The 27,624-nt window shown below is 45.3% G+C and overlaps 1 protein-coding gene across 3 annotated transcripts in view; it reads left to right on the top strand.

The window, feature by feature from the left end:
• Positions 1 to 674: 674 nt before the first annotated feature.
• The window catches only part of PRDM15 (PR/SET domain 15), a 502,608-nt gene continuing 475,658 nt past the window's right edge, over positions 675 to 27,624 (top strand). For 2 of the 3 annotated variants that reach the window (XM_086935442.1, XM_086935441.1), the window contains exons 1-5: positions 691 to 814; positions 4,771 to 4,942; positions 12,294 to 12,339; positions 13,065 to 13,158; positions 13,577 to 13,730. In XM_086935442.1, the coding sequence (XP_086791568.1) occupies positions 12,303 to 12,339; positions 13,065 to 13,158; positions 13,577 to 13,730 (285 nt within the window). In that variant the 5' untranslated portion in view covers positions 691 to 814; positions 4,771 to 4,942; positions 12,294 to 12,302. Of the gene's footprint in view, positions 815 to 4,770; positions 4,943 to 12,293; positions 12,340 to 13,064; positions 13,159 to 13,576; positions 13,731 to 27,624 lie in introns of all 3 variants that reach the window. The other variant, XM_086935443.1, reaches the window with a different exon arrangement.

Raw genomic sequence — 27,624 nt, 5'->3', positions numbered from 1 at the left:
ATAAATGTGTTTAGCCTTCTTTGATTGACAACTTTTCAGTAGATCGAAAACTGTTCCATTTGGTCGAGAATCTTGAATACACGCAGGTGCACTTGGAACCAACATGGGACCTACAATACACGGGCAGTAATTTATTTTTCCTTACGGCGAAGAACTTGCTGTAAAACACATTTTTTAGGCTTTTTGCAATTTTCCACAACTTACACAGGCACGCACTACGTCACACATACATAAAAATACACATGCTCAAACACAAAAGTGCATATTAAACAGGCAGGCTGATACAGACAAACATCAAACACACATAATGCACACACATCGCAGCGCAGGCATTCATTGTAACACGTACGAAGCACACATGCAGGGAGCTGCGTCTGAATTTGGCCCCTTAATGAAAACTCGTGCTTTCCGAAAAATGAGGAAGCTGGTCTGGGGCGGAAATCGAACAGCTGGGACCGAGACCGGAGGATCGATGCTGCTCTTTTTTAAGAAAGGCAGCGCTATGAATGGGGGCTCTGACCCAGGATGGGCGCGTGGAGCTTGCCCCGATGGACTAACATCTACCCCCTGGTAGCAGCTGCAGCACTTAGCTGAGTATACGCTGGAATCCATCTGTCCCTTTTATGGCCATTGCACTCACGGCGGTCTTCGTTCTTGCCGCAGAACAGTGACGTCACTTCCGGCGCTCCCGGATTTGCGTAGGCTTTTGCAAGAGGAATCCTCCGGCTTCAGGTGTATGCAAAGGTGAGAGAGCTGCTCTCAATTGGGGACCTGCGGTTCGAGTCCCAGCCCGCCGGCAGACTGATGGTTTACAGTAGGTGATTTTGGCATTGTGTTCGAGGCAGCTGTGCTTTTTAAAAATGTATTTTAGTATTGTGATGGAGTGAATTCGGCAGTCACCATGACGACAAAGCTTGTTTTCCTTTGCAAGACCTAATCCTCGGGCCATGAGCAGGTCTGTCCGCAGTTGTTTAATGAGTCTAACAATCGGATTCCACTAAACTATGTGTTTATGGAAATACTCTATGAAGGAAGTGCAGCCTGGGGGTACAGAAAGTATCATTTGTAATCACAGCAGGGCCTCCCGGCATTCCGCATTCATAAACAGTTTGGGGGTTTGTAGGGCTTTTGTATTTTAGGGCGTACATGGTCATTTTAGGGTTGAGGGTGGGTTTGTGTTTTGGGGGGCCAGGTGTAATTTAAGGGTGTAGAGCATTGTGGTATCCTGGTTTGGATGCCACGTGCCTTTCTTATTATCCTGTCTTGCTTCTCAGCCTATCTGGGTGAATGGTGGAATGTTGAGTGTGTGAGGTAATATGGAATGTGTGGTGTGCCTGGTGGATGGATGACAGTTGGAAGAGAGGGCTGAGTAGCAGGAGAGCTGCTCCTGGTGGGGCTTTAATGACTTTATGATTCAACCTAATTATCCTTCAATAAATCTACTTGAATCATCACAACTCGGCTACCGATCCTATTATTACAAGCATGTTTGGGTTTGTGGTGCGAGGGTTAATTTTAGGGTTTAGGGTGTGTGTTGTATGTTGTTGTTCGTAGTTGACGCGCACGCGATGCATGCGCGTCAACAATGAATAATATGCAGGCCATATGTTGTGATTTGAAGGCTGCCGCGTGTGGAGAGATGTAGGAGGGGATCGCGTGGTGAGTTGTGTTTTGAAAGGAGAGCGGGAGATGTTAGCGGGGAGCCGGGCGGTTAACCGGTCATTCATAACTGGAAGAGGATTGAGCTTACATATGGAATAAAGAGCTTGTTGAATTGTGTATGAATAGTGATAAATCGGCAAAAGCTTTATCTACTGTTCCCCGTCGTGTAGAATTACCAGTTTCGCCTTGGAATAAACTTGGCATTGACATTATTGGGCCTTTTAGCATTTTACCACAACAATATTCATTTGGAATAGTACTTGCGGACTATTTTTCTAAATGGCCAGAAATTAAAATGGTCAAGGAGGTTACCACTGATGCTATTATACAATTTATGGATGACATTTTTTGTAGAGAAGGTATTCCCCAGGAGGTTATAACAGATAGTGGGCCTCAATTTGTTAGCAAGCGCATGTGGAACAATTTTTCAAGATGTGGTATTTCTCATAAGAGGATTGCAGTGTTCCGTCCTGAAGCGAATGGTCAGATAGAGAGATTTAACAGAGTGGTTAAAGGAGCAATTCAATTAGCAGTTAAATGAGGATTGTGTTGGAACAAAGCTATTCAATCCATGTTGTTGACATAAAGAACAACTCCTAATGCAGTTACGCTTTTATCACCTTTTGAGTTGTTAAGAGGGCGTAAACCTAGTACACAGTTAGTACCATGTGGTTGAAAAACAAAGATAAAGGTTGTGTTGATTTTGCTGAGGTTGATTTCAAGGAAATTCGTAGGAAAGTTGATGCATATAAAATGAAAATGAAAAATGATCTGTTACAGAGGAAGACTGGTAGGGAGGTTTCTGTTCAGGTGGGAGATTTTGTGCGAATAAAAAAAGGTAATTTTGTACATAAAGGGTTGGCAAAGTGGTCTGATCCTATGGAAGTAATTGAAGTATTCAGGAATGCAGTAAGGGTATTGGATGGAAGTGTTTGGAACTTTAGTAGGGTAACTAAGTTTAGTAATGGAAAAAACATTCCTTTTGATGATTCTTCAAACATTTTCTTGGATGTTACAGCTAAAAATATAGAGGAATATGAGCCTGTTACGTACTTGAATGAATCCTATGATTTTAATGTTTTTGATTCATTGAAAAGTGCAAGAATCCGTAGGCCACCTGTCAAATTCAAGGATTTTGTACTCACATAAGAAAAACAAAATAAAAGGAGGGAAGTGTGTTGTATGTTGTTGTTCGTAGTTGACACGCACGAGATGCATGTGCGTCAACAACTAATAATATGCAGGCCATGTGTTGTGATTTGAAGGCTGCTGCGTGTGGAGAGATGTTGGAGGGGATCGCGTGGTGAGTTGTGTTTTGAAAGGGGAGCGGGAGATGTTAGCGGAGAGCCGGGCGGTTTACCTGTCATTCATAACTGGAAGAGGATTGAGCTTACATATGGAATAAAGAGCTTGTTACCTGAATACACCGGATTTGTGTATTTCTTCTTTAATGACAAAAAATGTACTTTTTTTACAGTGTGTTTGGGTTCTAGGGTACAAGGGTTAATATTAGGGTGTAGGGTGTGTTTGTGTTTGGTGTGCAAGGGTTAATTTGGGGGTTCAAGGTGTGTTTGGGTTTTGGGGTGCAAGGGTTAATTTGGGGGTTCAGGGTGTGTTTGGGTTTTGGGGTGCAAGGGTTAATTTGGGGGTTCAGGGTGTGTTTGGGTTTTGGGGTGCCAGGGTTAGTTTTAGGGCTTAGGGTGTGTTTGGGTTTTAGGGTACAAGGGTTAATATTATGGTTTAGGGTGTGTTTTAGTTTGTTTACTTTCTCTGCTGTTTCTCCTATCTCTGTATTGTTATTAGGTTGTTCTGCCTGCATTTTCATAGGAGCGAGGGTCACTGCTGTCTGGTTGCTGTCTTTCGCTCCTCCTTTTACTCCTCCCAACGCGAAGAGGGGATTTGATAGTTTATCCTTGTCCCACTGAACTTTCAAGGTACCCGACCCTCTGGCAGAGGTGGTGGCGGTGTGGGGGGAGGTATCAGAACTGGATGCAGATTCTATTGTGTCCCCTGTTTTATGCATAGATCTCCCAAGGGTTGTATCACGTTGTGTTCCCTTCCTTCGAGATTTGCTACTCTGGTCCCTTATTTGTCATTTCTGCCCCTTGTCCCCTTTGAGATTCTTACTATGCGCACACGTTTTCATCGAAGAATCCGTGGATAGGCGTTTCATTTGTAGAGCCATGTAGCTGATGAAGGCGAGCTCTCCTATTTAAATCTCTGCTAAATCACGGTCGGTGGGGTGGGGGGAGTTTGCCAGGTAGCACTCCTTATTTGCAGAAACGCAGGTGTACATATGTATAAAGAGTAAACCTTACTCAAACTACCATTGTTAAATACTAATGAGTTAGAACAGTATAAAGTTCATTTAATGAGTGTTGGTCTTGTTATGCTCTCCAGGTACTCATATGCACAGTTTCACATTTCTAAGGTAAGATTGCAGGTTGTCCTGGCCTATCCCAAATAAGGCATTGTGAAGATTGAGGCCATATAGAGTACAATCCAATTACCAGAGTTACAATAAAGAAAGAATGTGGAACCACAATCGTTGTTTCCTATAAAAGAACAGCACTTTAATAATACTGTAGATATGTAAATATAGAAATTATGCTAAGTAAAATAACCATACAAAGTATATCAAACTAATTGAATAACCACACCGAATAAGCAGTGAAATGTAGTACCAATACTGGGAGCCCAATTTAAATGCAATGTAGGTTATTTGTAATTAGTAATTGGCTGTAAATGTTGGCATGACCATCTATAAGAGAACATCAAATATTGCAGATGTCTAGCTAAAACAGCAGCTGTTAAAACTCTATGCTTAGTAACTGATCATGAATAAAAGAGGTTATAAGACGGCATTGAATATAAAAGACCTATCCCATAAATGGTATAACACTAATCGCAAAGTGGAATCATCCATTTGTGTTCATAAGCAAGAATTCTGGAGCTGGAAAATCAGTTTATATTCGGTTTCAGGGTTGGGTTTGTACATTGGTTATGAACATAGGCTCCATGAGCTTCAATATAGGCTTCAGCTTGATATTTTCACTCTTAACCATTGTTTTTTAGTATCCTTTTACCCTTATGCCATTTGTATTTCAGCGTAAAGAAGGAGATCAGCTACCCATTTATATAAAAAGATATAATCAATGAACCAGACAAAACAGCGAGCACAGTTATGTGCTGAACTCTTTCAAGAGCTCCTGCCTCACATCTCCTTCCACTCTGCAAGTAAACAGACACCATTCCTCTCGATAAGAAGTAAAAGCAGGCGGTATGCTTGGTCCTTTTATTTTTTTATTTGTATTTTTAATAACTGTTTGCCCTGTGTTCCAAAAAGCATGTACCTGTGTTTCCAGCGGTCGTAAAGTACCTTTCTTCCTGTGCAGATTTCTTATCTCGTGGTTTAAGTTTGAATGTGACACCATACTACACCGTCGGATGCTACACTCCTGTCTGTTGTCATACCGCTAAGTCAGGCAAAAATCCTTCATGCAGGTATATTTGTCTGCCCAATTTTCACCAAGTTAGAATTAGGATAATTTACGCATATACTCTACATTCATCCCTTGACTGGGGAGTAACCTGCAATGTTATTTATTTTATTCGTTATTTTCCATTCTGACATGTATACTCAGGAATCTGGTCAAACTGAGCACTTGGTAATACCGGATCCCTCTAAAATAGGCAATTCCTGATTGTTCAGTTTCCACCCAAGAGGGTGTCCACTATGTAGACTGTGCCATTTCCCATAAAACATTATGGAAATAACAAATTATACTTTTATTAAGACTATTTTTTGTATTTGCATTACTCTAAATTTCCACTAGCAAGCGTTCAATTGTTCTGATTCATACTTGACCATGATGAAAAGTGGGAGTAACCTTATTCCATAGATAGTCATGGTGAAAACTGGAAGTAATCTAGTAATTTGCCATAGACTTAGCATATAATTAATCTGAATGTTGTGTCGTGCATATGAGGGATGCTCAGCCTTGGTCGAAAAAATTGATCTCTCTATTCAGTTTGCCTTTTGTCCTGTTTATTATCAATAGTGTTGCATTAGGAAGTAATGAAGCCACATGCCCCTTTTTTTCTATTTCTTATCCTCCCTTTAGTCCAGTATTTGCTATTATTTTTATATGGAGCAAACTTTAGATAATAGACCCAAACCTCTGAGCCATTACTGGATCCTTATTTTGTTACTCTGTATAATGGGTTTCTGTTAATTCGATGCTAAAATTATAATAAAAAAGATTGGCACATAGATTTAACATTACTTCCCGTATTCACAACATATCATTTACTTCTGTAGGTGTAACTAATTAAATAACTTAACAGTATTATAGGAGTGTATTTGACCCAGTGGTATCAGAGTGCTTTACAATACATTATTTGGAGAGCTATTGGTCAGCCAGGAAGACCAAGAGAGAACTTTAGCTGCATGTGTACCATAAGTTAGGGAAATTGAAATGTAACCAGAAAGTGACATAGAGCTAAAAAGCTAAAAGCCGTTAATAGAAAATAAAAAGACTTTAGGTAGGTATTTCTTGGCCAGAAATATTTTGAAGTTCTTTTTGAAGGATGGAAATCTATATTTTGAGTGCTAGTCCAGTGTATGATCTGGAGATGGTTCACTCTTTCTTGAATTTCGATGGTTTTAGAAGTAGGTTCTAGAAGCAGGTACCCTTAAAATGTTCTGGTTTCAGACATTTGCAAGATTGCTGTCAGGCGATCTATAAATACATTTGCAAGAAATTTCTACATGGATTAGTATGCCAAGGCATATAGCCTCCCGTTTGTATTTGCCACTTTTCAGGGGGTCGGCTTGCTAGCCTTCTGAGTATACCATTATTAGTCAGTGAAGATCCCTTGATGGGAAAGGAAAAGCCACTCGTTTATACTAGTTTTCCATTCTAAAAAATGTGCATCGAAGTCTGAAATACCCACCCAGCTCCCAAGTGGATACATCACAATGGTATTTTTTGTGTTAGGAACAGGAGGTCCAGTCATGGTGAAGTGAATTAATTGTCAGTGCAGGGAATGTGGGATAGTGGTGAAATTAGCTCCTTTAAAGGAGAACTGTCAGAGATCAGTTTTGTGAAGCTGCTGACTATATAGTTCTATTGTCTTCATTTTCCTTCGCTACAGAGAACTTGCATCTTCAGTGGTCTGTAAAACGTCTTATTATCAATACCTGAATTAAAATGAGATGTACGGAGAAAGAGTGGATATTGTGTCGGCCCACTTTAGTCATTTACTTTTATGTGTCTGTCAAGAACATAATAATAGTATATTCAAAAAAATATTAGCTTGGGCCAGTGCACTTAAAACCAAGGACCAAGTAAGATTTTTTTACCCTCCTCTGAAAGCATTCACCTCAGTTAATACTCTGCTGAGGACATCAACCACTGTTTATTGCCTTAAGTACAGTTATTAGCCAAAGGCAACAATGTATAATGAGGAAAGGGCCGTTAACAGCTGTTAACACCTAACAGCATGAGAACAAGAAAGCAATTCAGACCAATCATCATACTCTAAGCCAGCACAGGCAGACTATAACACCAAATAACAATGTTCTCTGAGCACACAAAGTTTTGACGTCTAAGTCGTGGTATCAACAGTTTTGTATTCCAATATCGAATTCCGCCCTTATGCTTGTACTTTCCACTTGCCAACACGTGTTTGGTCTGTACACTGAAGGTGTAACAGCAGAAATCCTCAGGGCTAGTTACATGTGTGTATAGCTATGGTATTGCTTTGTACTGGTGGCTAGGGTGAGCACCATCTGTGTGCAATACTGCATTGCATGACTTTTATTTTCTGACCATTCTACTCATTAGTTTGGACCCATGTTTATATAGTTCCACATCTAAGAACTGAATCCTGTGGTGGTTAAAATTCATTGTGAATGACATATTGCACATATCCAAATAACGCTTAAAATTATGCTGTTCTTCTATAGGGCCTGTCAAGATGAGCAGGATGTGGTCTATGTAGTGTATGTATTCGATCTAATGTAATCCTTTGGGGCCCACACCTGCTCCTCCTCAAACCGACCCATGAAGAGGTTGGCGTAGGAGGAACTAACTTAGAGCTCATCGCAGTCCCGCTGATCTGGTGGTACCACTTGCCCTTGAATAAGAAGTGTTATTGTCTAGAATCAACTGTATAATTTTCAAAATAATCTTAGTATGTGATAATAGTGCAGCCGGTCTTTTGTTCAGGGAATGTGTAATGGCCAGTACTCCAAATTCCGGTAGTATATTCATGTAAAGCGACACAACATATAGAGTCACCAAAATCATGGCTTCCTCCCAGAGTATATTGCTCAACATATTGAGAGCATGCTTTTGTATTTCTAATGAAGGAGTGTAACTTGAAAACTAATGGTTGCAGAAATATGTCCACATTTCTGACAGATGTTCCATGGGTCCCCCTATCCCTGAGTCAATCAGTCTGCTGGAGGAAAGGGGGCAGTTATGTGTAGTTTAGATAGTGTGTACAAACGTGGATATCTGGGTTTGTCTATCTTCAGATATGTATGTTCCTCGATGGTCAGTAACCTTTCTTCGTGCCAGGTTTTTATTCCTTGTTGATAACATTTGTAATGCTTGAGATAGGGTTTCCGTCTACAGTCATATAGCAGTTAGAGTAGACCTTATTGGTAGATGGACAAAACCCAAGGCCTTTTTTGAAAACTTTGATCATATCCTGTGTCTGTACTATGTTCAATAGATTCACAACATTTTCATCAATGTTTATATCTCATGAACCAGAAGTATTTACTTCTTCCTGGTCCTGGACTTTGTATGCATTCCTGTCCTGTCTCCTGACTGGTCTCTTGGGTCTTCTGCCTCATGCTCTTCCTGGGCGTGTTTTGACCTTCCGATTCCCTATCCTGATTCTCAGAATTTTTTTTTTTAAAGGGGTTTTCCAAGTTCTGAGGTAACCTCCCCCAAGTCTGGATTGCTCTCGCTGTCACTTGATGGTAGGCTAGATGAGTGACTACTGGCTGTCTTTGCTGGAGTCTCTGTATTGCCTGCAGCTTTCTTGTTTACTAGGTAATCAAACCTACTTGCAAATGTGAAAACTCTACCCCCTAGAAAGTCATTTTCATCTCTTTGTAATTTTCTGGCCTTCTGCGTTTTAATCTCTTCTTGGTGTTTTTTTAGTACCCCCTTTAGTATCTCAAAGTTCTTTTCTATCAGGTCTGGCAAAGTTTCTCTCTAATTTCATTTTCTACATCATTAATCTCTTTATGTAGTTTGGTAACTTTCCTTTCTTTGTTTATAGTCCGTATTTCCATTAGGTTTAAGGAATTATTGGTTAGTTCCTTCTCCCTACTAAGCAGAAGATCTTACTCCACATCATCATATATGGGGACGATTTGGGCTTGTAATCCCCTTTGCCTTCTATTTAGGTTCATATATTGTTTTAATGTAAAGGCATTCCTTCATTGTGACTGTTTGTTAATTTTCATTTTTTCACATTTTAAAAATGTCTCTTTAAGTCCCTTGTTCTTAGTTGCCCTACTTGGTGTAGACATACCCGCGCTTAAGTTATTAAAGAGTTCCTCTGCTGTTGTCTCTCTATCTTGTGGTTCTGTAAGAAGATGTTGGCATAGGTCCTTCCTACGCCAACCTCTTCATGGGGTGGCTTGAGGAAGAGCGGGTCTGGGGCCCCAAAGGATCACATTGGATTGAATACATACGCTACATGGGTAGATACATAAACAACACCCTGCTGATCTGGACAGTCCCTGTAGAAGAACTGCATACTTTTAAGCGTTAATTGGATGATAATATGTGTAAAGATGAGAAAATACAAAAGTGCACTGAAGGATGTCAAAAAGAATTTCTTTAGTGATAGGATTGAGAGGGCAAGTAATTCTCCAAGAGAATCGTTTAAAATTTTCAAAGAACTCTTGAAAGCCCCGGTCCCGCCAGTCGTGCACGTTAATCCTAAAGATAAATGTGAAGAACTGGCTAGTTTCTTCCATTCTAAAATAGATACAATCCTATCCTCTCTGCCCGCTATGCCTCAAATCTCTGAGCCGGCTACTGGTCCAATAAGCTGTCCGACCGAACTTGTCTCCTTTGGCCCCTTCTCGGAGGAGGAGGTTACAAAGGTCTTGGTGGAGATGAAGAGTGGATCTCCGAGTGATCCAGTGCCTATGAAACATCTTAAACTTGTGGCTAACACTCTGTCAGCTCCGCTCACTGACCTTATCAACCTCTCTCTCTCTCGTGGCATAGTCCCTCAGAGATGGAAAAGGGCAGTAGTAAAAGCCTTACTGAAAAAACCAGGCTTGGATCCCGCCAATTTGACTAACTTCAGGCCAATCTCGCTTCTCCCGGGGTTTTCTAAAATCGCCGAGAAGCTGGTTAACCGTCAGCTCTCTTACTATCTTGAGTCCAACCACCTGTTGGGAGACTCCCAGACTGGTTTCCGTCCCGGCCAGGGAACGGACACAGCCCTGCTGGCGGTAGTGGAGGAAGCAAGGAGCACTCTTGATACTGGAGGATCAGTGGCAGTGATCCTCCTGGACTTGAGTGCTGCCTTTGACACCGTGAGTCACCAGGTGCTCCTCCAACGCCTGTCAGAGGTAGGTGTCTCAGGGACGGCCCTGAAATGGTTGGGATCCTTCCTTTCCAACCGTTTCTACCAAGTCTGGGAAGGGGCAGAGCAGTCTTCCCTATTCCCTCTTCAATGTGGAGTCCCACAGGGCTCTTCGTTGAGCCCTACTTTGTTCAATGCATATATGACTCCACTTGAAAGAGTGGTAGCCCCTTCGGGGTTGAAGATCATCAGCTATGCTGATGATACTCAGCTGGTGGTGGGCCTCACTCAGCTGGCGGAACAACCCAACTTGTTACATGACTGCCTGGCTAATGTCTACCAATGGATGTCCAACTCGGCTTTTAAGCTCAATGGAGGAAAAACTGAGTTGATGCTCTTGGGCAACTCCAGTCCCTCCATCATTGCCAGCTGTTGGCCCCGGTCTCTTGGCGATCCACCATCTCCCAAGAAGGAGATCAAGTCCTTGGGAGTATGGTTGGAGGAAGATCTGTCCTTTAGGACCCACGCCAGAAAGACCGCAGGGGTTTGCTTCGGTCTACTGAAATCAGTCCGAAAGGTACTACCACTGCTTCCGGATCCAGCTAAGAAGCTTTTGATGCGTGGTTTAATCCTTTCAAGGCTTGACTTTGGTAATGCCCTGTTTCTTGGTGCCCCTGAAGCGACCTTTAAAACCCTCCAACAGGTGCAAAATGCAGCTGCCAGAGTTTTGATGGAGATCCCTAGAAGGCAGTCCGCTGCCCCGGCCCTGAAAGCACTTCACTGGCTCCCTGTTAAGGAGCGGGTGAAATTCAAGGCGTTGTGTACGGCCCATAAAATTCTACATGGCAAAGGCCCCCCCATCCCTTTTAATATGGCCCGTCCTTATAAACCTCCACGCCTTCTGCGTTTGGACCAGCAACATCTTTTGCAATCTGCGAGAGTTAGGAGAGCTCGGACTGGGGGCAGGCGTTTCTCGGTACAGGTGGCATCTCTGTGGAACTCTCTGCCCCTTAAGATTCGCTCAGAGCCCAAGATCCTATTATTTAGGAAACTCCTTAAAACCTACTTGTTTCCACAGTAGTGAGTAATCGAGTTCCTCCTTCTTTGGTCTGTCGCGCCGGGATGCCCCCGGGTAAGCTGAGCGCGTTATAAGTTTCATATAATAATAATAATAATAATAATAATAATATGTCATTCACAATGAATTTCGACCACCACAGGATTTGGCTCTTTAATGTGGAACTATACATACATGGCCAACAACGAATGAGTAGAAAGTTAAGAAAAGAAACTTTTTTCAATGCCACATTGCACGCTGATAGTGCTCACCATAGCCACGAGCTCAAAGCGATACCATAGATATAAACACACGTAACTAGCCCTGATAAAGTCTGCTTTTACGCCTACAATGTAAAGACGAAACACGTGTTCGCAAGCGGGAATCCTAAGCATAAAGGAGAAATTGGATATTGGAATAAAGAACTGTTGATACTTCGAGGTCAAAACTTTTTATGTGCTCGGAGAATATGGTAATTCAGTTTGGATTTCCTCTGGTTGAGGAAGTACAGGTGGCTCCTCCAGAACACCATATGATACATGGACACTTATCGTACGGACTGATTTATGTATTCACTCTTCATATGAAATAAGTTGTGTGCCCACATTCCCAGCCACCATTCTGGTTTTGTTCCAGAATGGAATAGCAACTGTCCCAGTCTTTTTATGGCCCTGCTCTACACTCTTACTGAAGTATTCTCACTCTGTGCTGAAGCACATAAGGATCGTTAAAGTTGTTTATTGATTGTGTGCAATTAAGTTCCAACTTACTGAGGGGTAACTGGAAGACATTGAGGACGAGAGAAGATGGGGCTAGTAGGGAAGGATAATAAAGGCACATGTTCTGTCTGTTTGACAATTTATTACAGTTTATGATACTTAATCCACCATTGATGCAGAACCACATGGTGTCTGTGCATACATATTTGTCAAACCACAGTTCTTAAAATTCTAGTAAATACCGACGTGATAAAATCATTATTATGACTTTCTCACCCTTTGTTTAGGGACAAGAAATGGAACAGGATAGCTGTGATCAATCAGTGTTTATTTGTAAGTATTCTAATTCAGTGGCATGAGGAGGAATTCTGGTGGAAGGATGTGGAGAGTTATTTAAACTTTTGGAAGTACTGTTGATTTCTTTACTACTAAATAAATATTGCTTTAGCTTTCTTAAGCTTCTCCTGTAATGCAGAACACTTATATTATTGATACATTGCCAGACAGTGTTAGCTTGTGGAGAATCCGTAGTATGTATACAGTGGCCTCACTTGCATTTTGAGAGAATAAAACCTTTGCAAATTCTCAAAGTTTGAGCTGCTCAGTGTGTGAGGAAACGCTTCACATGACTACTGGTTCTCTTTCTTGACCGGGAATCTCTTGGAGGGAATGGGTGGCATAGTGAGAGCTGTTCATACTGATGACATTGGAGTCAGAGGAGTGAGCCACCATTGCAGAAATTGTATTGTGGGCTACCAAGAGGTGCAAACAGACATTCACAGTGTAGTGAACAAAACCTAGGACCGAGGTGTGTGACACTCCCTCAGTGCGCTCAAGCATGCATGTAAGTGGTGTGATAGTGAGTCAGTCCTGCAACACTTCTAGAATCACCCTCGAAACTTACGTTTGTGTAGCAGGTGGTAGGAACAGAAAGCGACTTTCCATCTGCCTTTCATATTGGTATGATGATGGCTTCAGATAAGGATGGGATGTGAGTTGATTAGGTGAGTAGTAGTAACCCTTTCTGTCTGTACTGTGGTTTTTCTTTATAATCCCAGGGTGTGACGATTGTGGGCAGTATCATGATTCAGAGTGTCCTGACCTGGGCCCAGTGGTGACTGTGCATGATTCCTTTGTACAGAGCAGAGCAAGGTAAATGCATTTCAAGTACTACTTATGAAATCTTTATTAACTAGCAGTCAGCTTCCATAGTCTTATGACCTTTGATCTCATGAGTGTATGACCATTGCCCTTTTGCTTGCTTTGGAAGAAAAGTTTGTAGCCTAAACCTCCATTTTAAAGAGGTCACTATTCTCCTGAAATAATGTATGTAGCTCACTTAATAAACTTCATTATTTCTGTTCCATGTTTTATTGAGGAGGTAAGTTACATTATACATTTTGTGCTCTTCAGTGTCACAATGCTGTTTGTTCAATTTCAGTTGCAATATTACTGTTCATGTAATTCCTTTTATAACGTGGATACACTGTCCGCAGTAGACTATAAAAATGCATCTTTTATTTCAGTCAAATGAAATGTCCATTTAACCATTAGCACTTTCCAACCCTAGGTCATCCCTCCCCTCGAATCTGGAGATCAAATTCCTTGATGATGGAATGGAAGGTGTATTTGCAGTGACTCAGCTCATTAAGCGCACTCAGTTTGGACCTTTTGAATCTAAAAAAGTGTCAAAACTAGAGATGGAGGTACCTTTCCCACTGAAGGTATGTTATGATTTGTTTTGAGCATCCCCTAAAGTCATGTAGCTAGCACTAGATCTGCCCGGTATACGTTGCATGCGAAAACCATTAAAGGTTGTAATATGTTATTTTGAGCGGTCCTCTGATTTTGCCCAGAGTCAAGAGAGATTTCTAAATGTAATTTTGGCTGTTTAGATATCTTATCACTGTAGGGTCAGAAACAGATCATGCTTGTTTCTCCAACACTCTACATAAACTAGGGCATTTGGTGTGTGGCTCCTTAATCCACTGTAAATTGTGTGGTAAGGCAGAGTGTAAAACTTGTGTCAGAGCAATGAGCTTCACCAGTTCTATTTCAGCAGCTGGAAAGAGATGACTGGTCAAATCATAAGGGCAGCCGAAGCCAGATATATTCTATAATCTTTCATGACCCCCTTCCTGTTTGACTGTAGGCTCGTTGTTACTACTGATGAGATGCATACTGTCAAGTATGATGAACTGAAAGCAGCTGCAAAAAAGATGAGGCACAAACTTAAATAGATCATTATTTATTTATATATATATATATATATATATATATATATATATATATATATATTCACAAAAAAAACATAGGTTTTACATTTGTTATAGTTAGGAATTAGCATTTGAAAAACCTTTAAAAATCATTAAAAAAAAACATAGGTTTCACACCAGTTATAGTTAGCTGAACATTTTTCTCATACAAAACCATTGAAATTCCCACGTTATAGTTAGTTGGACTCACTATAACTCGCGCGCCCGCAACCCACTGCTGATGATGTCACATATTACATATTTCATGACATGGTCAGTGACATCACTGATGACATCACTAAGTGTCTGGATGAAGGATTTAGTTGGTGCGTGACTGACTGTATGAGTGAGTGATTTAAATGTGTCTTATTGAATGCACGGGTTAGTGACTAAACTGTCTGTATGTGTGCATCATTATGTCTGTAGTTGTGTAAGGTGCTGCATGTGTTGATTAGTAGCTATACAAGTGGCTATTTGGGTTATTGATTGGTTGCCCTAGTATTTGTATGTGAGGGTGAGTGTGTGTGGGAGTGGCTGGAAGGTGTGTGACTGCATAGATGTGTGAGCAGTTGATTCACTTGGTGTATGGGTTCAAGAGTGCATGTGGAAATAGCTGTATGGACGGTTGACTGTGTGCATGGATGTGTTGGTGAGTGAATGGATATCTCAGTGCTACATGTGTAAGTAAGTACATATGTAAAACACAATGCATGTGAGAGTTGGCATATATCAATGACTATACATGAGAGTCTGTGATTGCGTAAGTGGCTGTATGGATCGATGTGTACTTGTATCAGTGATTGTAAAAGAGAGTAAGTATGTGTTAGTATATGTTTGAATAAGTAAGGTGTTGTGTGTTTAACTGTATAGAAGAGGAAATGGGAGTGTGATTGATTCTTTGCATGACTAACTAGGTTTGTGAGTAAGTCCATGGTTGAGTGGTAGTGTGTCAGTGTCTGTATAGGTGTATGAGTGCATATGATAGTGTTGTATTGATGAGTGACTGTATGTATGAGTGATTGTATGGGTGAATGAGCGGATGTGTGTGTAAACCTAAGAATCAGTGAGTGTGTATGTAGTAACTAGTATTGGTGTGCCAATGGTTTCAGGAATGGTAGTCTGTATTCAATACTGGATGTATCAAAGATTAGATTAGAGTGTGAGGAGGTGCATTATATTTTCACATAGATGATGTCATCAGTGATGCCATCAGTGATGTCATTTGAGATGCCATCAGTGATGTCATCAGTGATGTCACTGACCATGTCATGAATGATGTAATATGTGACATCATCAGCAGTGGATTGCGGGCGCGCAAGTTATAGTGAGTCCAACTAACTATAACGTAGGAATTTCAATGGTTTTGTGTGAGTAAAATGTTCAGCTAACTATAACTGGTGTGAAACCTATGTTTTTTTTAATGAATTTCAAAGGTTTTTTAAATGCTAATTCCTAACTATAACAAATTGGAAACCTATGTTTTATTAGTGAATTTCAATGGTGTTTTAAATGCTAATTCCTAAATATAACGATTGTAAAACCTCTGGTTTTTTCACGGAATTTCAAAGGTTTTTTAAAAGCTAATTCCTTTCTATATCGAGTTTGTAACCTTCGATTTTTTAATTTTTTTTATTTGCTGTTTTGTGTAAGTATTAATTATTATTTTATTTTTGAAAAATATTTTTCAAATGTTTTTTTTTTAATCATTTTTTCCTGGGGCGTTCAGGGTGCGCGCACCGGTAAGCTCTCCGGAGAGCGCACCGAGAGCGCTATTTCTGCATTCGTTAAAAAAAAATATGTATGAAAAGTAAATAATAACGCAAGACATTTAGTACCATACTTATAAAAGCAGTATTTTTGATTTACGAAATGAAAATGAATTTACATTTCCGTAAAGCTATCAAAACGTCACTCAGGCGCGCCGCGTAAGCGCCCCCGGAAGCCCCTACGTTCGCGCCGCGTAAGCGCCCCCGGAAACGATCCGGTGCGCGCAGCGTAAGCACGTCAAGTCATGTGACCTTAAAATAAGTCTTTTCATTGGTTGCTAACAGTTTTTTTTTTTTACAAAAAATGAAATCCCCACCCATTTCCTTCACTTCTTCTTTCACTTTTGTGACTGCAAGACCTGACTTTTTGCTCTTGGATTTTGTTGGATTACCATGGCTGCCAGAACATCCAGCAGTGATGATTACACAGAGAGATTTATTGATGAAGAGGTTCCTCCGCCCCGGGTAAAAGAACACTTCATATGGAAGTTTTTTTCCATTCCAGATGATTAAAAAAAAGTAAATGTTCCAAAGGTGGAGTGCCGGATTTGTCATACAGTCCTCTCACGGGGTGACCCCACCAAAAAATATTCATTTGGGAACTCCACCATGATTCGCCACGTCGAGAAGAGGCACCCCCAGAACTTTGCCCGGGAGAGTGTCAGGGCTCTGGCACAAGAGACTCCCAGGGATGGTGCCTCTACTTCAATGGGAGGACCAACTACATCGGTGAGGGGGCGACTAGAAGAGCTGATCCCTAACATTCAGCCTGCATTTAATGAAGCCATAATTAAATGCAAAAAATGTGATCAGCTACTTTGTTATGGGGAACAAAGTGTTATGCTCATGGTTCGAGCAATGGACAACCACCGCTGCCAACCCCAGTCCTAATTTTGATTATTTTTTTTTGCTCCTGTTGAGCAGTTTCCCATTCCCTGTTTTTGTTTCTGTCGAAAAGAGGAAAAAAGAAGAAAAAAAAAGTTCTTTTCAGAACTACCTCCAATTCTCATCAAAGAGCTGTATTCTTAAAAAAATGAAAAAGAGTAACAGAAGTGGAGTGCAGTGAAAGAAGAGAGGAAAATGAGCGAGAAAGCAAAGAAAGGGACGAGAGGGGAAGGGAAGTGAAGTAGAGGGACTGAAAGAAGGTGAGTGTGGGGAACGAGAGTGAGGAGAAGGAGAGTGAACATGGGGAATGTGGAAAAGTGAAGAAAATGTAGTAAAAGAACGGTGGTGTGGAAGGGTAAGAAAAGAGCAGTGATTTTTAGGAAAGAGTGGAGATACAGACTGGATAAAGACAATTGAGTGTGAGACAAGGTGAGTAAGGCAGTGAAGAAACAGAGAAAGTAGAAGACTGAAGGCCACATTACGAGGCCATGCGTCACTTTTACGCCGCCGGTGCGTCACTTTTTGTGACGTACCAGTGGTGTAAAAAATGCACCTTGTTGAGTCATATTTACAAAGTGACGCATCTAGGTAGATGCGTCACTTTGTAAACCCCCACGCCACATTATACCTGCACCAGGTGTAATGTATGCAAAGGGGGCGTATTGACGCAAGAAAGGGTCGTAGAAGTGACACAGTGAAATCTATGAGATTTCACTGCGTCACTTTTAGGACACCGTTGCGTCAAAATCTTGCGCCTGCCTCACAGCAGGCGTAAGACTGACGCAAGCCCTTTCACATGGGGCTGGCCCCATGTGAAAGGATGCATTGCTGGAGTTGCGTCACTTTTGTGACATATTCCATCAATGCATCACTTTTGCGCTTACAGATAAGTCAGAAATACTGACGTATCTGTAACTCCTTGCTACATAATGCATCATACATTAAATATGATGCATGAGTAGACGACTGAAGGCCTCATTTATGACGCCATCCGTCACTTTTACGCCACCGGTGCGTCACTTTTTGTGATGCACCAGTGGTGTAAAAAATGCACCTTGTTGAGTCATATTTATAAAGTGTCGCATCTATGTAAATGCGTCGCTTTGTAAACCCCTGCGCCACATTATACCTGCGCCAGGTGTAATGTATGCAAAGGGGGCGTATTGACGCAAGAAAGGGTCGTAGAAGTGACGCAGTGAAATCTATGAGACGCAGGCCCTTTCACATGGGACTAGCCCCATTTGAAAGGATACATTGCTGGAGTTGCATCATTTTTGTGACACACTCCAGCAATGCATCACTTTCCTCTAAACACTCTACTTTATTTTTTTACTCTATTTTTTTACACTGTTTTTCCCTGTGGTGCGCTCAGAGTGCGCGAACCGGAGAGCGTACCCGGGAACGCACCCAGCGCTTACCCCGCTAGGCCCCCCTCAGAAAACCTAGGGGGTCAAGAGGTGTCTACTCTTTCCCCTTTTAATTATTTCCCCCTTTCTTTTTCACCTCTTGTGTCTCGATTCTACCGAGACAAAAGATGGCGGACTCTCCGGACTGTTTAGAATGTTGACAGACACCCGACAGCCAATCAGCTTTCCGCTCGCGCACTCCCGTAGCGCGCCGGGTGCGCTCCCCGGTACACGCACCAGTGAGCGCTCGGAGCGCGCCTATAGATATATATGTGTTTTTGAAGTTAATTTTTAAAAAAAACACTGGAGCAATTTCAACCAAATATAGCAAAGGCACATCTGCGTACCAGTCCCTACAATTTTGCCAAGTTTGGCGTAATTCCATTCAGCGGTTCGGGCTGTAGACTTGTCAGACCGTCCTATGGAAATGAACTTGGGGAAAACACGTTTTGGGACCCCCCTTTTTTCTCAGCCCCCACTTCACGAATCCCCCCGAAACTTCCAGGGAAGGAGCGGAGCGGGCCAAAATTTTGGAAAATGACACACAAATTCTTCAACCGTCGCCAGAGTTATTCCCAATAGAATGTTGCGGATTTCCTATGGTAGCCAATCCTAACTATAACTACCTACTGGCGACCGCCAGTAGGTAATATATATATATATATATATATATATATTCTTTGTATATGTTTCTATATTTACATCTTTGGTTGTGTGTGTGTGTGTGTATATACACAGTGCTTGAAATGGAAAAATAGAAGTGCAGGTACTCAGACGCAGAGTACCTGCTTGTTTCTGAGAAGTGCCGGTACTCTCCAATTAAAAGTATAGCATTTCCCTTGAGAAGTGCCAGTACTCTCCCTCTCAAAATAAAAAAGTGCCGGTACTCCATACAGGACAGTGCCGGCCTATTTAAAGCACTGTGTGTGTATTTGTGTGTGTGTGTGTGTATGTATATATATATATATATATCTCCTCGCTCCTCCGCACCTTTTTCAAAACTCTTCATTTAGAGCATCCGAGAAGAGATCGATTTTATTACCAGGTGATAGAATGGGATAATACCGGGATTTCTTTTTTAATCTAGTATTGGGTTTTTCATTGGTTCTGATATCCATTTGCTCTAACATTTGGGTATCTGAGAGATTGATATCTCCTTGATCATAAAGCATGCAAAATAGGAACCAGCAAGAAAAGCATTGAAGAACCGAATGGCAATATCATGCACATGTTCGTAAATTGCGACAAATTGAATCTCGCTTAATCATCCGATTACGAACAAAAATACAAAGAGGCATGAACTTTGGGGAAGACCTCCATATACATTTAGAGTGAACTTGATAGTACCAGCTGAAATATTGTTTACTTTAGGTTTAAAGTATTTTATTGAAGCAGGGTGGGGTAGGACACAAGGGGGCAGGGAACAAATGAACCACAGGAACCGCACATCAGTTCGCATTATACAGCAAGTACAACAATGCAGTCACAATTTTGCAAGGGGCTCCATCCGACTCGGGAGCATAGCTTTCGCACCTGTGGGCACGTACAGACAACGAGGGGGGGGGGGGGGGGGGGAGAGAAAGGGAGGGAGGGACGGGATGGGGGGAAGGAAAGAAAGTCAGGAGGGGAGGGACAAAGGAGAAAACGAATAAAAGAAAAGGGGGGGGGTGAGGAAAAAAAAGGGGGGGAAGGGAAGGGAAAAGAGGAAAAGAGAGAAGAAAAAGGGGGAGGGGTGAAGGGAGGAGAAACAACCCCGCTCCAAAAACCTACCTAACCAAACAAAACCCCCAACTACCATATCCCAACCCACCCCCTGTACTGTGCCAATTTCTACAGTCTCCACTACTGCGAACTCTCCATGAATCTCTGCTATACAATACCGACCCCACCCAATCAAGCAGGCGGGTCCGGTGGCGGCGTCAGCCTCAACAACCGAAGGTATCTAGGGCAGGTGATCTCTCGAAACTCGGAACGTAACAGGCAGTGAAAGGGCTCCCACAATTCCTCAAAGGTATCAGTATCCCCCAGGGCTACTAAGGACATCTTCTCCATTCCAAGAACGTGCCATAATCTGTGCAGCCAACCAACTACAGAGGGAAGTGTTGTGGTGCGCCAGTGTATGAGAATATTCTGCACCGCTGACCCCAGCGCAATCGCTATCTGTCTACCTCTCTTAGACCTAAGGGGGTACATCAGCCCATTCGGCAGCCCTAGCAGGACATAGGCCGGGAATCTAGGCAGTTCTATCCCAAAGCATTTGTCCACCTCGCCCAAGACCTCTTCCCAGTAAGGAGCCAGCAGGGGGCATTACCATAGAATGTGTGTTAGTGTACCAGTGTTGCCACAGTTGCGCCAGCACGTCCCTGGTATTGCCCTGTCCATCTCGTGCAGTTTCTCCGGAGTACGGTACCAGTAGGTCGAGATTTTAGTGAAGGTCTCTGTAAGACCCGTGTGGTAAGCCGAATGGCGTGCGCGGAAGGAGATGTGTTCCCATTCTTTATGGCTCAGCTCGCGCCCGAGCTCTCGCTCCCAACGTTCCCGACCGGGGTTGTGAATGTGAAAGGAGGGGGGCTGTAGCATTCTATACAGGTCTGAGATCAGTTTAGCGTCCGACGTGCGAGTAATTAGCCAACGCTCATACGCCGTGATTTCCCGGTGTGCCGCGTCGCGCACTTGGGGTTGTAATGCCCAGTGGCGCGCCTGCATGTATCGCATGCGCTCCGTGTCCGGGAGGCCATAATCCCATCTCAAGTCCTGGAAGGAGACAACCCCCTCAGGGGAGTACAAGTGATACAGGGTGCAGCAGCGGGCTACCCGCCAGCGCTCATATGCACCCGGTTCCATCCCAGGGCCGAAGTCTGGGTTGCCAATGAGCGGCGTAAAGGGAGAGGGGAAGGTGGTAAGCTTGCATCTGGCAGCCACCGAGTCCCACGCCTGGAGCGGGACCCGCGTTACCAAGGACGCATAAAGATTGGGGGGCCGATGGGCCAGCCTCAAGAATGGCACTTCCTGCAGCGTCCTACCCGCCACCGCCTGATCCTGGAACAGCCAATGCTTATCAGACTCCCACCGGCTCCATTCCACGAGATAGCGGAGCTGGGCGGCCTGGAAATATTTCCGCAAGTCCGGTATCCCCAGCCCTCCGGATTCCGGTGACAGCATAGCGATGCCTCTCTTGATCCTCGGCCTGCGGCCCTGCCACACGAACCGTGCAATGGCAGTCTGAGTCTCCGCAAGCCACCCCGCGGGGGGCTGGAGCGGTAACGCTCTGAAGAGGTAAAGCACCTGAGGCAGGAGGGTCATCTTCACCGCGGCCACCCTACCCAGTAGCGACAGCGTGCCCTTATCCCACCGGCCCAGTTCCTCCCTGATTTTCGCGCCCAGAGCCGCGTAATTGGCCGTGACCATCTCCGGGAGGGAGGGCGCCAACAGGATCCCCAAGTACGGGATCCGGTCCCTGGACCAGCTCAGAGGGTAAAGCCTCTGCAATTCCACCCTAGTGGCAGCAGTAAGCGAGATGTCCAGGGCGGCTGACTTACCCAGGTTCACCTTGAAACCTGCCACGTCAGCGAATAAGTTCAGTTCCTCCACACAGGCCGGCAGCGATCTCCGCGGGTCATCCAGCGTCAGAATGACATCATCCGCGTACAGGCTAATCGCATGACGGAACCCACCCATCTGGACGCCGGTAATGTCAGGGTTCTGCCTAACCCTCTGGGCAAATGGCTCCATGTACAGGGCAAAGAGCAAATGAGAGAGCGGGCACCCCTGTCTCGTGCCCCGCTCAATGGGGAAGGGTCGAGAGCTGCCGCCGTTCACCCGGACCACCGCAGATGGGAACCGGTAACAGTTGAAGATCAAATGACGGAACCTCTCCCCTATCCCGAATTTGCTCAGGACTTTCTCCAGGTAGGGCCAATGCACCCTGTCAAAAGCCTTCTCCGCGTCGATGGACAGGAGCATCCTCTCCCCAGGGATCCTGGAAGCCTTCTCGAGAATGTGCGTCACCCTTTTCGTGTTATCTACCGTTTGCCTACCGGGCACGAAGCCCGCTTGGTCCGAGTCAACCATGCCGGGGAGGTGCAACGCCAGGCGTGCGGCTAATATACTGGTGAACACCTTCAAATCAGTGTTCAGCAGCGAAATGGGACGGTAGGACCCACAAGCGGCCCTATCCTTGCCCGGCTTCGGAATCACAGAAACCGTGGCCTGGAGAAATTCGGAGGGGATGGCTCCCGGCTCTGCGAAGGAGTTAAAGAGGCGAGTCAGCAAAGGCGCCAGCTCCTGACAGAAGGTTTTGTAGAACAGCGGGATAAAGCCATCCGGACCCGGGGCCTTGCCCAGTTTGAGCCGGGATATCGCCGTGACCACCTCCTCGATACGAATGTCACGCTCCAGATACTGAGCCTGATCCTGTGTCAGCGACGGGAGCGGGACCGAGTCCAGATAGTCCACCTCAGCCTGGGCCGAAGGGGCCTCCCCGGAGTAGAGGTCAGCATAAAAGCTGCGAAAGACGTCTGCTATCTGCTCATCGGTCGTGACTCTACCTCCGGCCGGGTCCAATAGTTCCTTCACTCGGTGCTGCTGGTGCTGCACCCTAAGTTTGTTAGCCAGGAGCCGCCCACACCGATCGCCCCCTGTGTAATATTTGTGTTTCAGGCGAAGCATCGCATACTCCGCACGGTCCGTGTCGAGGGCCGCCAGGAGCTTCCGCGCCGCCTTCAGCTGCCTCCACACCCTGGGGGCCCCTGTTCTATGATGAACCTGCTCCAGCTCCCTCACCTGCCGGGTGAGCTCATCCCTCTTGAGTTGTCGGTCCCTATTCTCGGCCGAGGAAATCGCGATAAATTCGCCTCGGAGCACGGCCTTGAGGGCTGCCCACTGTGTCGCACGAGAAGTATCCCCATTATCGTTCACGGTCTGAAAAGCCAAAATGGCCGCCCGGATCTGATCCACCACCGACCGCCTGTGCAAAAGCGTGTCTCGGAGCCTCCAGACCCCTCTCGGCCGAGCCACCGGCGGAAGAGTGAAAACGCCCTCCACCGGGGCGTGGTCAGAAAGAGAGAGGACCCCCACGTCCGCACTCGAAGCCAAAAGGAGCATTGGGCCCGACACTAGGAGATGGTCTAAGCGCGCATAAGATCTATGGGCGTGTGAGAAATAAGAGTATGCGCGGGTGGTGGGGTGGAGGCGGCGCCACATGTCATGCAAGTCCAGCTCCTCAAGTCAAGTTCGAATCGAGCCCGAAAGCTCACCCAACTGATGGCGCCGCTGCACAGACCTGTCCAGTGCCGCGTCGAAAACCAGGTTCAAATCACCCCCCAACACTATGTGCCTATCAGAGGTGGATGCAACGTCGTCCAAAGCCCTGTGCAAGAATTGATCCTGATGATCATTGGGGCAATAGACGGTGCCAACAGTCAGTGCCAATCCCCCCATCTTAATCTTGTATACTAGAAGTCTCCCTTTCTGTTCTGCTACCTTGCACACGACCTCCCCCCTGAACCCCCTAGAAAACAAGATGGCCACCCCCGCCGTCTTGGAGGTGCTAGAGGAGAATAGCTGCGTGGGGAACTTAGGGGTACGCATCCGCGAGCAATCCTTAGCCAGCAAATGGGTCTCCTGCAACAGGCAGATATCCGCTTGTGAGTTCTCCAGCAAGGATAACACTGCCCGCCGCTTAACCGGATTGTTCAGCCCTTTCACATTGATAGTAAGCACCTTAAGAGCCATCAAGGAGGGAGTTCAAGGAGCACACATCAAGAAGCAAAGCCCCGCAATCAAACACAGAAGGCACCATTCGAGGCCTCAAAACAGAGCAACTTTGAATCACCCACTGGCACAGTACAGTCCCCATACCCCAACACCCCACAACTAGAAAACCCCCCCCTGCCCCCACACAACCAAATCTACACCACCCCCCGCTACTGGTCCCCCTTCTAGGTCCCAGAATCAAAACATCTGCCCGCCTGTCCCAACCCCATTCCCCGCTTCCCAAACTTTCCAAAAAAGACATTGTCCCAGTCCGGCCCGAAACGGGCAAGGCCGTGGTAAGTCAATCTAGTGGACGTCCAGCCACCACCACAAGCACTCGCCCTTCCTCCCAGCCCACCCCCCGGATCCCCGCACCTGCAATAAGAATGAGCTAGAGTAGACTCCCCCCGGAGTGAGTTCAGGCCGTCAAGGCCACTTCGCCGTTCGTCGCCACTCTGGAGGCCTCCTGGATGGCAGCCGCCATGTCCGCCCGGATTGCAGGCGAGCCCGGACGCTCCGCCGGAGGAGAGGCCCCCCCCCCAGCTTGTCGCGATCCGTTACGAGTGCTGCGCCTCCGCCGTGGGGCCGGGGTATCTGTGTCCGATGCTGTGAGGCCCAACACCGCGCAGACATCCTGGAGGGACCGAAGCTGATGCAAGACACCGTTCCACCTGAAGATCAGACGGAAGGGGTGTCCCCAGGAATACTGTGTCTCATGCTCTCGAAGGAAGTCCGTGGCGATCTTGAAGGATTTCCTCTTCTGTAGCGTGACTGTGGATAAGTCCTGAAACAGGGTCACAGGGTGGTCCCGGAATCGGAAGGGTTGCTGCCCTCGTGCCTCACGGAGGATCCGCTCCTTCAAGGGAAAGTTCGGGAGGAAGGCCAGAATGTCCGGAGCGGGCGCCGTAGCTCTGCGGGGGCGACCCACCCGGTGTGCCCGGTCTATGCGAATCCGAAAGTCCTCCGACTCCCCCAGGATCGCCCGGAAGAGGGCCACCAGATATGCAGTCACGTCCTCACCCTCCTCACCAGACGGCACACCGCGGACCCGTATGTTGTTTCGCCTGGACCGATTTTCAAGGTCCTCGGCGTGGGCCTGTAACTCAATCTGTTGCTCCCGCAGCCGCAGGACTTCCTGCTGCAAATGGGTGATCTCCTCATCTCTGGAGTGACCCGCTTTCTCCACTGTGTTCACACGGTCCCCCAGGGAGTCCATCTCTCTCCTTACTTCACGGACCTCCCCGGCCACCTCACTCTTGAGCGTTTGAAAGTCCTCCCGAAGGGAGCTAAACAGCGATTCGAGAAACGATCTCGTCACCGGGGGCTCTCCACCATCCGCCCCCCTGGTCGGCGCCGGGGAGGTCGCGGCAGGTTGGGTTCCTCCGCTGCGTAGGGAGCCCCGTCCCAGCATTTCCGGCAAGGTCCGGTCGCCCCGTCGCTGTCCCCTAGCATTCGACATTGTAGCTCAATAAAGGACGCTGAGGCTCACTGTCCAGCAAAGAAAGCAGCTATATGCCATCCGGGAGCAGCCCACACAGAGAGCACCGGGAGGCCCGGCCGAGCTTCACAAAATGGCCGCTCAGTAAAGTCGAGGGGCCAACGCCCAAGATGGAGATCCCCTCTCCTTCTCCGATCTGAGAGCCAAAAATCCGGCCAGTGGGCAGAGTCACAGTGCAACGGTCGCCGAGGTCCACGGCGTCAGGGGAAGATCTTCCCCGGGAGACTCGTTCTTCAGTCCCACACAGACAACCAGCCGAAGCGATCTCCTCCAGCGGGCCTCCTCAAGCCACGGGCTGGCGTAGTGAGGCGATGCCGACTCCGCCTCCGCTCTGCACCTCCGCTCCGTTCCGCTCCGTACAGCCGCCGTCGGACAACTCCGAGCCGCTCGCGAAGCTGCTGCCGACTCCCACTCCAACAGCTCATTCGCTATCTGATATATATATATATATATATATATATATATATATATATCTCCTTCCTTCCTTCCTTCTGGGACCCCCTGAGCAGGCCTAGGGGGTTAGGGTGTCGAGGCACAAGATGGCTGCCAACACTTCCTGGTTTGGAGTGTTGACAGCCAATGATCATGCAGCTCGTGCTCTGGAAGGTACAGAGTACGGTACTTCGTCTCTAGATATCACTATGATTTTATTTTTGATTTTCTCAGGAACTACTGAAGGGATTTACACAATTTAACAAATAGCACAATCTGCGAACCAAACTCTACCTTTTTGCCAAATTTGGTGTAATTCCGTTCAGGCTGTATCCTGGCTAAATGTCCTATGGAAAATTGCATGGGGAAAACATGTTTTGGAACCCCCTTTTTTTCTCGGCCCCCACTTGACGAATCACCCCCAAATGATCAGGAAAGGAGCAGAGTGGAGCAGGCCATTTTCTTGGAGAATTTCGCGAAGATTCGTCCACCAGCTCCAAAGTTATTCCAAATAGAATGATAGAATGTTGTGGATTTCCTATGGAAACTAGGTCCTAACTATATATATATATATATATATATATATATATATATATATATATTACCTACTGGCGGTCGCCAGTAGGTAGTTATAGTTAGGATTTTTTTCAATGTTAAATCTCAAAATTCTATTTGGAATAACTTTGGCGCCGGTTGACGAATCTGCCTGAAAATGTCCTCAAAATGGCCTCGCGGCGCCCCGGTCCTTCCCTGAAAGTTTGGGGGGGATTTGTCAAGCGGGGGCTGAGATAAAAGGGGTGTCCCAAAACGTGTTTTCTCCATGTTAATTTCCATAGGGCGGTCGACCTCACTTTTAGCCCGAACGGCTGAATGGATTTCCACCAAACCTGGCAAAATTGTAGGGACTGGTAGCCCGATGTGCCTTTGCTATGTCTCAAGATATGTGCTTCAGTGGATTTTGAGTAATTTAGGTTAAAAAAAATATATATATCTATGGCAGTGCCCCAGGGAGCGCTCCGGGCTCGCCACGCGACTTGCGCACGGAAAGCTGATTGGCTCTCGGGTGTCTGTAAACATTCGAAACAGTCCGGAGCGGCCGCCATCTTGTGTCTCGGTAAAATCGAGACATAAGAGGTGGAAAAATCAAAGGGGGAAATGACCATAAGGGGGCAGGGATAGACCCCCCCTGACCCCCTAGGTTTGATGTGGGGGCCATAACATTTTTTTTTTTTGATTTGCGCGGATGGAGCGCCCGGTACGCGCACCGGGGAGCGTACCATGGGGAAAAAAGAATGACAGACTTTTACAAAAATGAAGCCTTTTTTTATAAATTGGAGGTAGTTCTAAAAAGAACTGGTTTTTTTCTTCTTTTTGTTGTTTTATATTTTTTTATTGTTTTTTTGAACATTTTGTACTTTTTTGGGTTTTCTGAACAGTTTTTATATTTTTTTTGTATTTTTCATGGGGAGAAACGAAAAAACAGGGAATTGAAAATGGCTCAACATGAGCAAAAAAAAAAGAAAAGAAATAATTAGAGTTGATTGGGGCATTTGTGGTTGTCCCCAGCAAGGACGATGAGCTTTAAGCTCTGTTCTCCGTAGGAGATGGTCTTCCCACAATAT

The sequence above is a fragment of the Lissotriton vulgaris genome, chromosome 8, assembly GCF_964263255.1.
Source record: "Lissotriton vulgaris chromosome 8, aLisVul1.2, whole genome shotgun sequence".
NCBI lineage: Eukaryota > Metazoa > Chordata > Amphibia > Caudata > Salamandridae > Lissotriton > Lissotriton vulgaris.
The sequence above is the reverse complement of the archived record's forward strand: the minus strand, read 5'-3'. Positions and strand labels throughout refer to the sequence as shown.